The sequence below is a fragment of the Idiotropiscis lumnitzeri genome, chromosome 17 (assembly GCF_059441095.1).
Source record: "Idiotropiscis lumnitzeri isolate Australia: NSW breed Sydney's pygmy pipehorse chromosome 17, RoL_Ilum_1.0, whole genome shotgun sequence".
NCBI classification, from domain to species: domain Eukaryota; kingdom Metazoa; phylum Chordata; class Actinopteri; order Syngnathiformes; family Syngnathidae; genus Idiotropiscis; species Idiotropiscis lumnitzeri.
The window spans coordinates 10,564,414-10,577,110 of record NC_142407.1 but is presented as its reverse complement, the minus strand read 5'-3'; the positions used below and the strand labels follow the sequence as shown (position 1 = coordinate 10,577,110).

General features: G+C 42.3%; 1 protein-coding gene across 3 annotated transcripts in view; it reads right to left on the bottom strand.

Moving 5' to 3' along the window:
* Nucleotides 1-1,836: 1,836 nt before the first annotated feature.
* zbtb20 (zinc finger and BTB domain containing 20) overlaps nt 1,837-12,697 on the bottom strand; it is a 67,655-nt gene continuing 56,794 nt past the window's right edge. For 2 of the 3 annotated variants that reach the window (XM_088279068.1, XM_088279067.1), the window contains 3 exons: nt 7,956-8,080; nt 5,124-6,632; nt 1,837-3,546 (listed from right to left, as the gene is read on the bottom strand). In XM_088279068.1, coding sequence (XP_088135194.1) covers nt 2,981-3,546; nt 5,124-6,612 — 2,055 coding nt within the window. In that variant the 5' untranslated portion in view covers nt 6,613-6,632; nt 7,956-8,080 and the 3' untranslated portion in view covers nt 1,837-2,980. Of the gene's footprint in view, nt 3,547-5,123; nt 6,633-7,955; nt 8,081-8,197; nt 8,336-12,697 lie in introns of those variants that run through there. The other variant, XM_088279069.1, reaches the window with a different exon arrangement.

Genomic DNA, 12,697 nt, shown 5'->3' with positions numbered 1-12,697 from the left:
ACTAGCATGCAGCACAGTTGCCATCCCGGCAGCGACAGCTACAAAACTGGAACCGCACCACTTATTATATATATATATATATATATATATATATATATATATATATATATATATATATATATATATATATATATATATATATATATATATATATATAATACGGGTACATATGAAATAAATGTTCACATGGGGAGAAACTACAGTGGAATCTCAGTTGCGGTTGGACGAATTTAAAAAATAAATAAAAAAAAAATTGGATTCCCGACTCGTGTTTTTCAATGTCTCTTATGAGCCCAAGAGGTGCGGTGAGGAGCTGCTCCTCGTCTTGTACCTGCGCTGCATATTGCAAAGGAAGCCCTACAAGGTCAAGATATTTCGCTTATCAACAGTTTGATTCGGCTAAAAGAGCACACAGACAGACGACACCCACTAAAGGAAGGAAAGGACACAACGGTGCACAACCCACAGACACATACAGTATTATCAAAGAAGCCGCATTCCATCACCTTTCCACGCCCACCCAAAAGTTGTACTAGGACACGTATATCATCTATGTTACACGCACGCGCACACACACACACACACACACACAATAATAAATGTATTATTATTATTATTATTCATAGCGTGATAATGGCTGTTATTATCACTACCACCGAGTCAGACAGAAGTTGCCGTGATTATTACTGTCACCGTGTCGCTGTTTGGCTCTCAGAAAAATTCTGTCTCTTAAAGAAATGCAATTGAATTATTGAGTTACAGGGAAGTGACTCCATAAAACATTAACTTAAAAAAAAAAAAGGATAAAACATAGATGAGCACACGTCATGTTACACATTTAAATAAATGCTTGCATCAAAACGGCACAAGAACTGTACAAACAGTATGTGTTGATATACTGTCGGTAACTGCAAGCAATAACCAAAGCCAAGAACCGCTGAATTACTTTAAAATTGAAACAAAGCTATGCCAACACGTGAACTCTATAACCAAATGTTAGATTTTTTGTTTTAAAAAAATCCTCTTTTCTAAAACTATACCTCTGTTAACAGTAGTGCACTTATTGGTTTAAGCAGTGCAACATATATGCAAGAAAATAACGCAGTCCACTTATCAAGATTATTTTTTGAAAAGATTGTTTTTTTTTTTTCTGACTTTAAAATTGAATAAAAGAAAATCATATTTCTTTTTATGAATATGATTCCTTATCACGCACAGGCATTTTAAGAACATGTGCAAAATAGCACGTTTTGTGTGTGTGTGTATTTATATATATGCGTGTGTGTGTGTGTGTCTTATTTTGTTGAAAATGTTCAAATTCAAATATGTGCTGTCACAATGCACCGATGACATCTTACGCACACAAGCTTCCAAATCTAATCTGTACAGGTGTGTCCAAGCTTTTAGAAAAACTGGAATGTATACAATTATGTAGAAAGTCCTTGCACAAGTTGTGTGTGTGTGTGTGTAAGTATAATATATATATATATATATATATATATATATATATATATAAATATATATATATATATATATAAATATATATATATATATATATATATATATATATATCTGTGAATAAACAGAATTATGTGGGAGAGCTACTACTCCAATTATCCCAATGAAAATATTGCCGGCTGTTTGAGGAGTGACACATTGAGAGTGTTGTTGCTAAAACAGCTTTGCAAAAGTCACGAACAGGTTCTATCCTACAATCAGATGGCAATTATTTCCAAAACAAATTGGGATTGTAATTGAATGTCTCTCTCCTTAACACTGTTCAAATCCATAGCCAATCTTAAGCACCCCACCCCCCACCCCTGTCCCTAACTACATAATAGAGAAAGGAGAATGGAAAAACCACGTAGGATAATCAATAACAACAATAGTTTGAGAGACAAAACTTGGTTTAAAATCTACAGCCCATAACAGTCAGATGTAAGTGGAGGAGCAGCAAATACAAAGTCGAGAGTTTAGTCTCTTCTTCCAAGCTGCTCCAACTGTATTTGGAAAAAGGCTGAGAAAGGAAATAGTATTTAAAAAAAAAAAAAAGAAGGGGGAAAAAAAAATCTCTCTCATTTTATGATTGGCGCAGCTTTGACTAACAGTCTTTTTGGAGATTAGTGGCAGTGTATGCAAATGAGTTCAGAAAAACATTACGTTTTTTTTTTTTCGTTTTGTCTCATCAACATAGTCTAATTTAGTAAACTAAACCATTAAAAATGCATTGACAGTTACAAAACATACGAAATATTATTCCCGCAATCTTTTACGGGAAGTGATTGAAATTTGTACCTTAACAACAGCTGCATTATAATCTCTCCATACCAGAGGAATAAATAAAACCCAGTGTCAAATTTCTTTTTTTTTTTTTTGTTATTTATTTATTTTTTAAATTGACTTTAGAAGGCAATCTTGTGACTGTCAGTATTTTAGAGGGAATATGTAGCCCCACCCAGACGATTTTTTTTTCTTGTTGTTATTGTTGTTGTAAATTATACCACAGTAAGTTTGGACATCTATCATTTCCAAACTGGTCAGTATGGGTTCACAACAGCCATTTTAAATGGCATTTCACACGCACACACACACACACTGGGACACATGCAGATCCACACACAACGCACACTTAAATTCGCTCAGATAGATCTACACTAAAGGTGTGTTTGTGTGTATGTTTCTTTCGTAGGCCTTTCGGTAGTGTTCAACACATAAATCAGTATTTTAGGAAATCATACATTTAGAGGCCTGTAGTTTGGATCCATCCAGTAGATCAATATCAAACTACTAAGCCTTAAGGCCACCATCTTTTTGTTTATTTAGAATAACAAAAAAGAAAAAATCTGTTGTATTTTTTTTTTTTTGGGAAACTTAATGTGCCAGTGTCTCTACTCATTACTCTCCATACCTCAAAAGAAGAAAAGGAAAATCTAGTGCCATTTTGTTTGTCATTCTTTTGGAGAAGTTTATCGAGTTGTACTTATCCGTCAGAGACATGCATTCGCATGTGCTCGTTGAAGTGCTCCATTTGGTCGAACTTGACGGGGCAGACAGAACACATGTAGGTGGTCCCTTCTTGGCAGCTCGCCTCGGCGGCCACGCCCACTCCCGTTGGGACGCCGGGCCCTTCTCCCGCTCCTCCGCCCACGGGCATGGCGAGGGCCACCACCCCGGCGCCGGGCTCGGGGACGGCCATGGGGATGGGGATGGGGATGGAGACGGGGATGGAGACGGGGATGGAGACGGGGCCGGGGGCGCCGGTGGGGCCCGTCAGCCCCGCGATGGCGCTGCCGGTGCTGTGCAGGGCCATGTGGCGCTCCAGCAGGGTTTTGTGGGAGAATTTCTTCTTGCAGATGACACACTCGTAGGATTTCTCGCCACGGTGCAGCCGCATGTGGACGTTGAGAGAGCTCTTCTGGGTGAAGCGCTTGTTGCAGATGCTGCACTGGTAGGCCCGCACCCCTGTGTGGGTCACCATGTGCTTGATTAAGTAATCCTTCAGGGAGAACGAGCGCCAGCAGATGCTGCACTGGTGAGGCTTCTCTCCTGCGTGGGCATGAAAGACAAACAGAAGATACAATTAGATACGAAATGGTCACGCTGAAGCATGGAAAAATAAAATCATTTTACCATATTTAACCATATTCGCATCCGCAAAGAGAGAGCGAGATCGAGAAAAAAACTAAAAACTCGTGAATGTAAAACTGTTTTCCCTTTCCTTATCTGAGGCTGAAGCTGCTCCATCTGTTAATGGCATCAACAAACACATGTAGAAGCCAACAGTGGTCATTTACACAAATCTGCAACGCTGTGCGTGTAGTCGGCACTAGAAGCCAAACAGAAGGTGTCCAGTCCCCATTTCATTAAAGAATATGAGCTCGTCAGCAAGCTGACAATTCAAAGTTAATGCTCCTGCTGACTTCATCTCGTGGATGCCTCAAGGCCACTGGTGGGGAAGCATTAAAACTCGCTTTGTGTCTGGCTAGAGAGACATTTATGTCTAGACTTACTTTACCTTAATTGAAATTACGAGCAGTCCTTATTCAACATTATCGGCGTTTCACATTTGACACGAGGTGACATGTTTGGTCTGATTAAACGGAATTTTTTTTATGCCATTTTTCACATTTGTTAAAACGGTCATGGAGACTTGACAATAGTACGTACGCAGATGGTCACAAAAAATGTTTTTTTTCAAGGACACGAGTGTGGGACAAATTATTGACATCTTGTATGTCATGCCTTCGGTCTCCGATTGGTTGTTTTTCCTCAGTGGGTTCTTTTATATCAAATTAGAGGCACAAGATGGGGTCAGAGAAAGACGATTTTATTCGTCACAGCTTTATCATGTATTACTGTCAAGCCACAATGACTGCTTTTATCAAATATGACAAAATGTGTTTGTTTTTTTTTTTTACTGTGAAGGCACGCTTTAAATTGAGAATTAAATATTGTATACATTAAACATACTTCTCGTGATGATAATGATTCTTTACAATAATAATTACAGCAGCATATGCATTTTTTTTTTTTCCAACGTTGTGAGGTTTAATTTCCAAGAGTGATAAAGTTCCATGTGTTCTATTATTGTGCGCTTTTTGAAAGCTAACAAAAACAAAAGAGAGAAATTTAACATTTGGACAATTTATAGTATTAATATTGTCGTCAGTGGCTCCTAAATTTTGCAGCAGCCATGCAACTATTATCACTGCTGGAATCAAACCGTAAATGATGAAATAATAATCACATGTTTGCATGAGTTTATCACTTTAACGAGTAAGCACATGTTTGGCTCATGGAATTTGTCTGCTTTTTTTTTTTCTGTTCAACTAAAGCTCACGTTGTTCATTTTACAGGACAAAAATGAAATATAAATGATCACCTTCAACCAAACTTTTTCGTCTGATGGCTGACTGACTATCCCCTCTGTTAATGTGTCGTCACTCTGCTCTACAAAGCACTATTTTGTTTTTTACATAACCTCTGTGAAAGTCTTTTTGGGCCAAGTTGGATTCTAAAGATGGAAATAAAATTATAAGGCAAGTGTTTGTGCTTTTTCTTCTAATGGTGTTTGGCAAAAAGTGTTCATTCGTTTAAAGAGAGAGTGAGGCAATGTGACTTACCAGTATGCACAAACATGTGTTTGACGTAGTTCTGTTTTGCAGTAAAGGTTTTACAGCAGAGAGTGCATGCATAGGGTTTCTTCTCCCCCTGACCCATTGCCTGCTGCTGCTGGGATGGCGCTGGCGGCACAGCCATGGCGTTGGGGAATGATGGTATGGCAGGGGGCGGCACCGTCATGAACTGGGCCTGCTGCTGGCCGGAAAGGTAAATGAAAGACTTGTTGTCTCTGGTCGGCTGCGTGGGGAAGAGCGTGGGCAGGAAGGTGCTCCCGGGGCCCAACACTTGGGAATTGCTGGTCAAGGTGTGCGGCATTCGGAGATTGCTGGTGTGTGACTCGACCTGCCGCAGGTAGTGCTGTGTGCTGGCCAGGGATTGGGACATGTTGGGCAGGGTGTGCATCATGGTACTGTCACTAGTGCTGTGGCTGTGGTCGCCCTCGTCGGGCTCCCGCGCCTGCTCCGGGGACGAGTCGTTGACCTCGATCTGCACCGGGCCGCCTTCTCCGTGCTGGCCGACAGCGCCCCCGTCGCGGTTAAAGCTCAGGTAGGGCTGCTGCTCCATGGCGTCTGGCTCAGTACTGATGGAGGAGCTGACACCCGAGTCAAAGCTTTCCACCTTGGACTCGCTCACCACGCCCTCAGTGTGGTTGCTCTCCACCCGGCAATCCCCCACGTTGTTGAAGCAGCCGTAGTCGTCTTCGGCCTCCTGCTTGATGTGCATCCCACCCGTTTGCAGGCGTACCGGTCGAGGCTGCTTGCGACAGTGCGTGGACTCGGCCGTGGTGATGAAGCGGTCCACTTGCTGGCTTCTGTCCTGGATGCGGTTCATCCACGGGGGGTCCTGCGACTGCTGGTCTTTCTGAGCGCCGGCACTCGGATCGTAATTGGTCGCCATGGGACTGATGTAAAGGGAGCGCTCACGGGTGCCGTTGGAGAGGCCCGAGTAGGAGTAGAGCGACGTGTACGCCCGATCCATGTTCTGCTGGGATGACGTTTGCATACAACCCGACTCGGCGTCGCTGCTCGGCCCGGACGTGGCCGACTCGGGCGTGCCGCGGGGGGTGTCCTGACCGGAGTCTCCCGGTATGACGGGGAAGCCTGCCGGGCCCGCCAGGCCCACATTCTGGGACACAATGCGAGTGCACTCATCGATGACGGTCTTGATCTGCAAGATGCTGGCGGCAGTTAGGATCTGCAGCGCCTCTGACTGAGACACTCGCAAAATCCCGCTGTACATAAAGTCAATCAACTTTTGGATGGATTGCACCGAGACCACAGAGGGGATCTCGATGTCGCTGTAGCCCAAAAGCAGCTTGTCCTGAAAGAAGGGGCTTCCAGCAGCCAGCACGCAGCGGTGAGCTCGCAGCATACTTCCATGGATCCGAACAGTCACATCACAAAAGTGCCCACGGTTGCGCTGCTCATTGAGGGTCTCAAGTACAGAATTGCTGAAGTTGTGGAGATTGATGTTATGAATGCGCTCGGTCATCCCCTTGCAACTGATGTGACCTGAAAACGGGGCAGCAACACACCTCATTTAGAAAGACGCTGCATTATTTAGCCGCGTTAGTTACACTGCGCTTGTCCCGCTTGTGTTGTTACGATATTGGAATTGCTAATCGCGATAAGAAGCGAGCGGTCTTCAGTGCCACTCTCACGCACGTGAATGAAAGACTGACAAAAAACACCGGGGGCACAAAATGCAACCTTTGCCGCAACATACGGGAGAGGACTATTCAAGCATTTTTTTTCCTACCTTAAAATTACCATGGCTTAAAAATATGAAGAATCTCGAGTATTCAATCATTGCATGTCCTCTATTATATTTAAAATTGTGCTAATCAGACATAAATCAGTGTACATTGCTATGGAGTTTTAGAGTATAATTAAATTACATTCACTCAAAATATTACTTTGCATAATATGAGTGGTAATTTGTCCTGCTTATCTATAATACTTCTTGTCAAACTGATACACATAGGTGTGCACCACTCAAAAATGTAACCACAACACTAAACTAATCTGGTGTTCAGTAAAACAAAATATTTTTGTCTTAGTAAAAACCCATAATTTAATACAGCTCAGTCAACCTTTATAATAATAATAATAATATAATTAATAATGAATAATAATAATATAATTAATAATAATAATAATAATAATAATAATGTTCATTCGTTTTAACCATAATCTTCATTCTACAATGCGAAGCCGCCGATTATTATTTTTTTTGTGCGTGTGTAAGACGCTCCTTTAATCGCCAGTGGGTGGCGCACAGGGCTCAGCGGACAAGCGGACTCTTTTGTTGGTCATGTGCTCACTGAGATGGTGCTTCCAAACTCAAGACACACTGGATGTGCCGCCGTAGATCAGTGTGCTTAGATTAATCTTTTCTTCAAAGTTTAGGTACAAAATAGAAAAGAATCTTTCTTTTAAATTACTAGTGGTTTACTTGATATGTGTTCATTCGCACTACTTCCTACATAGTATTTATTTAATTCATTATCACGTGGAAGCAACTGACTATTTAGAATTAAAAAAAAATGAGAGAGAGAGGGAGAAAAATGCATTTAAATTGCAAACATTGGCCCCATTTATGTGAATGCAATTGTCTATTTGGAAATAGTAGCTTACACTGTGAACAAAGGGTAAAGATGATTATGAAATATATAGATGTTAAATTAACAGTAAGTATAAAGCATAAAATCATAATGTGATAGTCCAAATATGACAAAATCCTGAACCAAATGAGATATTATTTCCAAGAAGACAGTACTGTGCATATTTCCAAGTATTTTACTGTCGAATATGAAAACTAGAAACGGAACTCACAGTTAGATGACGTGCGGCTGGTGATGAAGTGCGGGTCAAGCTTCAGTTTGCTGGTGGAGATGGCTGAACAGAGGCCGGGCGCTAGGCAAGGCTGTCAGTCCTCTCTTCCCAAATCATGTGTTTCTCTGCCAAAGTGTTTGCAGGGGGAGAGAAGAAGGGAAAAAAAAAAGACAAAGGCAAATCTTTAGATCACATCGATATTGCCACTCCCTTGATAGACCCGAAGCAACATGAATGTCTACCTCCGACATGCTGCAACAGATGTGCGAAGAGTTTCCAATGCCAAATTAAAACAAAAAACAAAAACGGACCGTCCTGTGTACAATTCAGCAACAAGGGTGAAAATTATATCGGAGATAGCTAGTCTCGCAGCAGTTATCTGAGTCACTGGGCAACAAAACCACACCCTTTAAAAAAACGATCTTGATTCCACATTAATTAATGCACTCAGTGTGTGTGTGTGTGTGCGCGCGCGTGTGAGTGAGTGTGTGCATGCGCGCTATTTTCTCATCTCCAACAGCTCAAACAAGACAAAGACGTCCCGCAGCTCTTACAAGTTGTAATAATAAAAAAAAAAAATGAATTCCAATATTAAACACACAAGACATTCATTGCAAAACACAAGCCCGCCATTCAACATCGTGAAGCATGTGACAAGATGCTTTTCTGTGATGCTAAGGCAAGCTCTTAAACAGCAGCTTTAATACTGGATGTAGGGGGCAGCATGCAAAAAGTTCTACTTAACTAGCTATGTAAGAGAAAGAAAAAAAAGCAAAATGGTGTCATTTCAGGTCACTAGCACTTTGGGGCGGGGGGGGTTATGGGATCATTTGAAGCAGTGTGAAATTTCCTTTTGCTGTCTAAATCAAATTTCCCACACTGAACGGTGGCATCCCGTATTTCCAGCAGTCTAATGCGTTTGTCAGCGAAAACCAGCAGATTAAAAGTATATCTGACTTCAATCAAGTGACCTCTTTTTTTTCTGCCCTCCGCTCCAACGGAGTTAGGCCAGGACATGTCAAATCTCGTTGGGATTTGTGTCAAAAACTGGTAAGAAAAGAAAAGGTAATGTACACACTGTATTTATTTTTTTAGTATTTCATACTTATCGTTATTGTTTCAGGTCAAATAATGGCCTTGATCACAATGAGAACCCACTTTTGGGGCACACACACTCACTCACACACACTCTACACGTGGTGTTAAAAAGGTCAGCAAAATAAGTCGGGGCAGCACATTTTGGGGATTTGGAAATAATAAAGTAAAAATTTAAAATCATTGCAAAATGAATCGGCAGTCGGTGCAGCGTTGAAAGCAAAGGTGGCATTTGCTCTGCTTTTCAAGTACCCATTACAATCCTGGCGGCTTCGTTTTGGGTTAATTGTACTGACAATACAATATTTTTGCTGAGGACTTGGGGAAGGGACTTGGCAATGAAAGTCATCATGTAAAATGTGATTTTTTTTTTTTAGAGGAGTGAGGGGTGAACAAAATAGTGTTAAGGCCGGCAGATGATACAACAGAAAGCGGAAGTCAAGCTGAGATTTTGGAGTGCTTTTTAAGTTGAACTGTAAAAAAAAAAAAAAATTGAGGCCAACAATGTATAAATGTCCTTAGGGCAGTTTGTAAGCCAAAATGGGTAATTTGGGTATCATCTGCATTAAATGGAAACAGATAACTTTGAAGAGATTTCCCATGGCAGCATGCAAATGTTGAACAGAACTGGGCCAAGCACAAAACCCTGAGGAGCCCCGCGCCGCAAAAGGAGATCCAACATGCAAAAGTCCTATCTGAGAGGTTACATTATGAAACGTTCAAAGGCCACGCCGTCTATTGCCCGGAGTAGGACCAGAGGAGCAACAATGTCAAACTAAGCAGGTCAGTGTCAGGGAAGGAGACATGCTAAAATAAGCAGAATGGAATGATTCAAGAAACGAGCCAGCTAAGGCCAATAGTTCATTTCAAAACCATACTTGGAGAAAGTCTTTCTCCTTCGCCACATGGAGACAGACCCGAAAAATCTCCTGTAGGTGCAACTTGTGTTCTTCGATTCCTTGCCTGGTTTGATTTTGACTTAGTCAAATTTGGAAGTGAATAACATCCAAGCATGTGCCAAAATTCTATTTGCCATCACCATGGCAAATATTATCTGTCAGCTTCGCCTGTTGCCAGGGGCGCTACAGTTAGGCAAAGCAAACATACTGTACGTATATCACCCGTTCTGGCTGCCCTCGTCCACGCAGACATGGAAATCCACCTGCCTTAGGGGTAGACTCAAGTGAATGGTGCCAACAAAGGGGAGCAGGCCAAGGGAGGCAGGCTCCACTTGCCCAGACTGCCACTCACAACAGTGATTCCATTTTAGCCGTGACACAGTGGGTGAGCAGCAGCCAGCGCCTACCTGCAGTGAATTCTAATCAGCCCAGGGGTCTGCCTGGCGCCCCCTCCCCTACCTCCAGTACCCTGCCTCACACTAAAGGGCCTGATGATCCTTCAAAATTAATTAGATCCTGGTAGGTGGCAGCCATTTTCTTCCCATATCCGCACGCTCCACCCAAAAAACAAAATTTCCCCCAAAAATCCAACCAAATTTGTGCGCCCACTCCCCAACCCGTCGCGCTGATCTCTTTCTCTGTATCTCTACCTGTTTCCTGTTTCATCATCCCTCTCGCCGCCTTCCCCCTCCATCTGTCTGTCTCCCTGTCTGAAACAATCACCCACCACTCCTCTCCTCTCCTACCTCCCCACCCCGCCCCTCGCCGCCTGCCTCCATGCTCCGAGCTCTGTGTCTGCCTCTGTGGAGTTTGCTGTCAATAAATCCCCAGAGGTCAGTTTGTCTGCTGGAAATCAGACACAATGCTTCAGACCGCCAATGCGATGCATGCTCTGCTGCAACCGCCACAACAAAGACTGAGGAGGGCTCAGGGGTGGAGAGGAGGGGTACGACAGTGGCTGGGCCCAAAAAAAAAAAATGGGGGCTGTAACCCCACCAAGCAGCCAGACTCCAGGTTAATCAGCTGCCTGTATTACGTGACAAGCTCATGAAATATGCCGCATCAAATTGGACATCAGTTAATAAGGCGGTGGTGTTGGGGTAGGGGGGGGGGGGGGGGGGGGGGTGAAGTGGCGAGACTGGGGGATGGGGGTTGAGAATAGACAAGAGGCACGCGTATGAAAGGAGCAGTATCAGCCATGTGAATAATATAGATCTTGAATATGCTAATGGTGCTTACAGCGTGCGTTCAAGGCCTTTGCTACGTTTGCCACATTTACATCTGGAGACAAAAGGCCACATGCAGACAATTGCGACCATGCGTGCGCACGCAACGCAATATCGACATCACTCTGTTTTTAAGGAATCATTTATGGGTTTGTTTGAAGCCCCGGCTGATTAATGAACACCATTCAACGCTTTTATTCTTTGTTTTAAAATCAGTACGCCTTGCGAATGGAGATTGGTCCCCTTTAATTAAACATGCAATGTAAACGTGTGGCGAGAACAATGGCAAATTAAACAGCGTTGATCAGACAGGTGAAAATGACCTCGAATGAGGAGGGGGGGGGGGGTGGGTGCTGTGTTTTCTTCTCTTCTCTCACGGAGACCCTCATTAAAGTATTAAAGAATTCATTAGGTGTTCGTCCGTAATGTTGCGCCAAAATGAACAGGTGAGGTGTTACATAGCATCGGCGAGGACACGCGTAATTCTTTCACCTGCTGTAAAAAAAAAAAAATCATCTCCAACTTGTGAGGCGTAACACAATCGCACCGATTCAATGTTTTTCAAGTGAGTCATGATGTCTTGTGATTATTACGGAATGTTTGAATTGCACTGTGAGGCATGGTTGCCTTTACATTTCATTCAAAAGACATTTTTCGGCAGAATTTTCCAACCGGCTTCTCCCAACAAATGCCGAAATAAATTCCTTCTTAACTATATAATACCTTGCAGAATAACATTTCCGTTGCAAATGCTTGCTTACATAGTCGCTCACACTGCAAAGTGAAAAGAAAGGGACCAAGTAATGCCGCATTTTTCAGCTCACGTTTCTCGAATAACTCCATTTGGGAAACTAAATGGACGTAATAAGATACACACAACACTAAATACAAGTTAGGACTGAATAATAACACGCAAGATGAATGTGTTAAGACATTCAGTCCAACAACAGGGAAAAAAAAACATTCAAATGTGGTGAAATGAAATAAATCCCTGCAGAGAACAACATACAATAAACACAAGTGCAGGAAAGTCTAAATATTTTTTTTGACAGGACAGCTTGCTCAACTTTCTGTCAAAAACACACCCACCACCACCCGTTAACCATAGCGGTTCCTTTGTCCAGTTACAGATGGGAGCAAATTCTACACCAAATCTCCTTCTCTCGCTCTCTCCTTTTTTTTTTTTTTTTTTGTTATGTCGGTTAAAGTTAGCACAGATATTCATTCTATTCCACGGCAAACATCTCACATGCTGCAAGACTTCATTAAATAATGCCAAAAAAAAAAAAAAAAAAATTGTCGATGAGCTGCGCTTTTGTGAAAAAGCATTTGACCCAAAAGAACCATCTGACAACTCACATGAAGTCCTTTATCAAACGCCTCACTCGACCCCGAAGCAGGTAATGAGAGTTATCATTTAAAAGCAAGCATCAGCAGAGGCTGATGGACCGTTTGGAACAACAAATATATACAAAGAAATGTTAAAACATTAGAAAATGCATTCAACGTTGGAATACGACTT